The sequence below is a fragment of the Malaya genurostris genome, chromosome 1 (genome assembly GCF_030247185.1).
Source record: "Malaya genurostris strain Urasoe2022 chromosome 1, Malgen_1.1, whole genome shotgun sequence".
NCBI classification, from domain to species: Eukaryota; Metazoa; Arthropoda; class Insecta; order Diptera; family Culicidae; genus Malaya; species Malaya genurostris.
In genome coordinates this window covers 73,149,032-73,152,800 of record NC_080570.1, presented here as the reverse complement: position 1 = coordinate 73,152,800, position 3,769 = coordinate 73,149,032, and the positions used below count along the sequence as shown (strand labels likewise).

At 35.6% G+C, this 3,769-nt stretch overlaps 1 protein-coding gene across 1 annotated transcript; it reads right to left on the bottom strand.

Annotated features, from left to right (window-relative positions):
- Positions 1-1,454: 1,454 nt before the first annotated feature.
- LOC131440461 (small ribosomal subunit protein uS5m) lies at positions 1,455-3,134 on the bottom strand. The gene is made up of 3 exons (XM_058611751.1): positions 2,996-3,134; positions 2,715-2,937; positions 1,455-2,657 (listed from the first exon to the last, which is right to left on the bottom strand). Exons 2-3 carry the CDS (start codon positions 2,926-2,928, stop codon positions 1,507-1,509), a joined length of 1,365 nt encoding a protein of 454 aa, XP_058467734.1. The 5' UTR covers positions 2,929-2,937; positions 2,996-3,134; the 3' UTR covers positions 1,455-1,506.
- Between the last annotated feature and the right edge of the window lie 635 nt (positions 3,135-3,769).

Here is a 3,769-nt window from a genome sequence, read left to right as displayed (position 1 = left end):
TCCTTTAGTCATAATTCTTTAGTGTACGATATGTTGAACATAAAGCAACAACGACGAACGAAAACGGTGTATTATAGAAAAAGATGGATGGATTGTTTGAGGAAATTGCTGGATAATGTTTGTAGACATTTCATAAGTGACTTTTCGAAGATCAATATTCCGCGACAAGGTTCCGGCGGGATAATTTTGAGGATTATCTAAAAGTTTCGGTACAAATCTCATCCGCTAGATGTCGCTAGTGAAATTTAATTATTCGCTAGATGTCACTGCTATTTAAAATTATCGATGGACGCTAAAAATATTTCATAGGAGTTCCAAAATTGACGTTTATTTTTTATTTCGAGGTAATAGAAAACCTAGATATTGTACAGATAGATTTTTCTGCCAAATAATTTTTTTTTTTGAAAAAAACAGTCGCTGTTCTGCTTGCAACATCCACTGTTGAATGAAATTGCTGGCGAGCTATTAACACCTGACGGAAGAAAATAACATTTTTCTATCGTTTACTATTATGACTTACTTTCAGTAAGTACCGAGTCTTTCGGAATTTCTTTTCAAAGTGAGTATTGATAGGTGGCTTATTGGCCATTATCACAAAAAACGCGAGAATTGCAGTCATTTGGAAAAGTTTCTTTTGGGGAGATAAGTAACTAACCGCATAGAAAACAGATATATAGGCTGTGTGATATGAACTGTGTGTGTTATCATTTTTAGTGGCAGTAGTGTAGCAAATCTGAAATTTACACAGGATTTTGAAAAAAAATTGTTCGAGCCTTTATATCTGTGCTAATCGTTTCATTGGTTTAAATAATATGGATTTTTTATCGTGGTTTTCCGATCCAAAATGCAGATTCAAACTTGCACGCAAGTTGTATCGCCAACAATCGTTGAGTTTTAAGTCTTACGATTATGTCAAAAGATGTCGCTGTCTAGGAGTAAAAGTCGATAAAATATCAATGTTATTTTGATATTTCGTTACAAACATGTGATAATGTCACAGGCACTTTTCACATTTCAAAAATAGTGCTCATAACTTGTTTGTTGGAAAACTGAATTGCAAACTGTATGTAATTTCGTTGATATTTTCGATTATTATACATGCATAGGACAGAGTCAAACGAATAGCTTTTATTTTGTAAAGTACATATCTGTACCAAACTGTAATTAGGACCCATCGTGCCTACCTACCATGCGAATGTTACAAAATGTAATACTCTTGGCCTACCCAAATACACGACAAGATCTTCTAGATGGGAGCCCAATATACGAAATAATGCACAACATGCTTGAATTCAATGCTTAAAACCAGAGTAATTAGCATTTTCTTTACATTTTTTCAAGGGTCTATCGAACTGTATGCTCTTTTCACACGATGGTACCGATACGCCTTTTCATCTGCTTGTATCGATTCAATCGTACACCTAAATCAAAATTGAAACTATTAAATAGAATACTTGTAGTTTAAACTCAATTTAATTCAACGCTTATTGATTATAAACATCTTGTTCACTCTTCTTTGGGGGTAGGTCCCATTTTGCATTCAGGGTATTTTTCAGTCAAAAAACTTCTAATTTCCCCCGATTCCACGAGCATCCGAAGTCGTACTTTATCTTGATTCCTAAGATATTCCTGTTTTTTCATGTATATTTCATAAGAACGATATTTGGTGTAAAATGGAGGAAACTTTTTTCTTTTCAGTTGAATTTTTCCATCCATGCAAAATTGTGTATAATCCAAAATTTCATTTTTATCCAAATCAGCCTCGCTTCTGCATACAGATGGACTAGCTACTACTTTTGGGAAATTTTGGTTTTCCGGTTTCAACTCGACAACATGCAACCCCTTCGACTCAGCTATTTGCTGGTGATTTTTTTGTTTCAACAATCCAATAAAGAAAGCCTTTACAACATGTTGCACATTTGTGGATCCTTCGCATTTGGCGCGAATATCTTTAATGCCGAGTACTTCACAGACGGTTTTAAGGGCACGGTGGCACTTTAATCCATAGCCTTCCGGCTTGCGTTCCACAAATATCTTGCTAGCTCCGAAAGCACAGTAGAAATCATGAAATACCGTGTGATTATTGCAAAGTTCAAAGAACATTAGTTTCTGCCCAGCACGATTCTTCGCCTGTCTTAGAGCTGCCCTCATATCAATGGCTTTTCCAAAGCCAAAACCAGCTAATCCATTTTTGTTACCAGTCACAACCATTGCCGACACTCTTCGTTTACGTCCTAGGTTACCTTTCATGTTCACGACCGTTTTCAATTCTAAACATTTCGTATCGAAACCTTCAAAATAATCATCGTCAACTGGATCAGGTGGTCCGATACTTCTACCGGGCATTTTTGAACCAGACCAGCCTCTTTCCAAGGGACTCAATTTTATTCGTTTGAAATTAACCATCTCATCTCGAATCTTCTTTAGCTTACTTTCTCGTTCGGTATCTTCTGGCAATTGCTGCTGTTGTACTATCTCTCGCCCTCGAATTATCGGAGCTGATAGGCCGGGCCAAACTATATTCGCTTTCCCAAATCCTATCATTTGCCCTTTATTTAAATCTTTTGGAGTAATTCGTTTAGCACCTTTACCGCGACCCCGTTTTTTACCAGCGTTACTCACCGAAATGACACCCTTCCAAATTTGCTCAGCAGGCACTAAAATTTATGTGGATTCAGTAAGTAGCAAATAATGATGTTACTAACCATGTTTACACTTATTGAAGAAGCTAGTTTCTCTGGAATTACATAACGTAGGAACAGAAGGCTGCAAAAATTGCCTTTTATCCGGGTTATTCTGACGATTTTCGGCAAACGTAGTGTAACACGCGTTGGGACGGTTCAGCGTATTTGGAAACGTTCGGGTGATTTGAAGTAAAGAAAAGTTACGAATCAATGATTGAGAATTAGATGCAGCAAGACGCAACATGTTTCTGTCCTGTTTATGAAAAAAGATGTTTAAAAAAGCGAAATTGCTAACGAAAACAATCACTCACTTCTCGCTAAAATCCGTATTATTTTTGTCGAATGGGGCTGCGGACGGCTTACGTCACGGTTGACATTTCGAAATGAAGTAATACAATGGTGATCACATTTTTCTATGTAGCATTGCGATGGTGCGCATTCACAATGTAGTATTAAAGGTGAGAACAATTTTCTACGCGCGAATGCGGTTGTTGTTTTGTCTACGAACAGAAAGAATGTTCGATTTTTCATTTGAATGATTCTTTTGATACGGTTTCGTATTTTGAAAACATTCTTGAAGTTTGTTGAATTTTTGAGATGTAACTCTTCACCAATATTGCCAAATATTTCAGTTGTGTCATATACATCATTTTCAACATCGTTTTGAATTTCCTCGGGAAAAAAATGTTCCTGAAAACTAATGATAAAATATTATAATTTTATTTAAACTAATAATTTTATTTAAACTAATAAAAAATATCATAATTTTATTTAAATTTAATACCATTGTTCCTTGAAAAATAAAAAAAAAACTTCATTCTTTGAAATTATATTTTTCTTCATGTGACATTTGTAACTTTCAGGTTTCATTGCTTATTACGATACATCATATCTCCATAGTTATGTTTTTAATCAGCAAAAACCCAAGAAAAGACGATCGATCCATATTCAACCGTTACTATGTGTAGCAAAGAGAAGGAAAGAGTGCATGATCGTATGCAGCGTAAAAAAGCCTAATCGAATCGAAGTGCTGTTTTTTAGTGTCGTCCCCCTCGGCAAGAACTGTCAAATCGGGAGGAACATAA

Bases quoted from the DNA above. Each gene is read 5' to 3' on its own strand.
- LOC131440461 (XM_058611751.1), bottom strand. From the start codon at position 2,928: ATGTTGCGTCTTGCTGCATCTAATTCTCAATCATTGATTCGTAACTTT. The intron at 2,658-2,714 runs GTAAACATGGTT...CATAAATTTTAG, and splicing joins AACTAGCTTCTTCAATAAGT to TGCCTGCTGAGCAAATTTGG.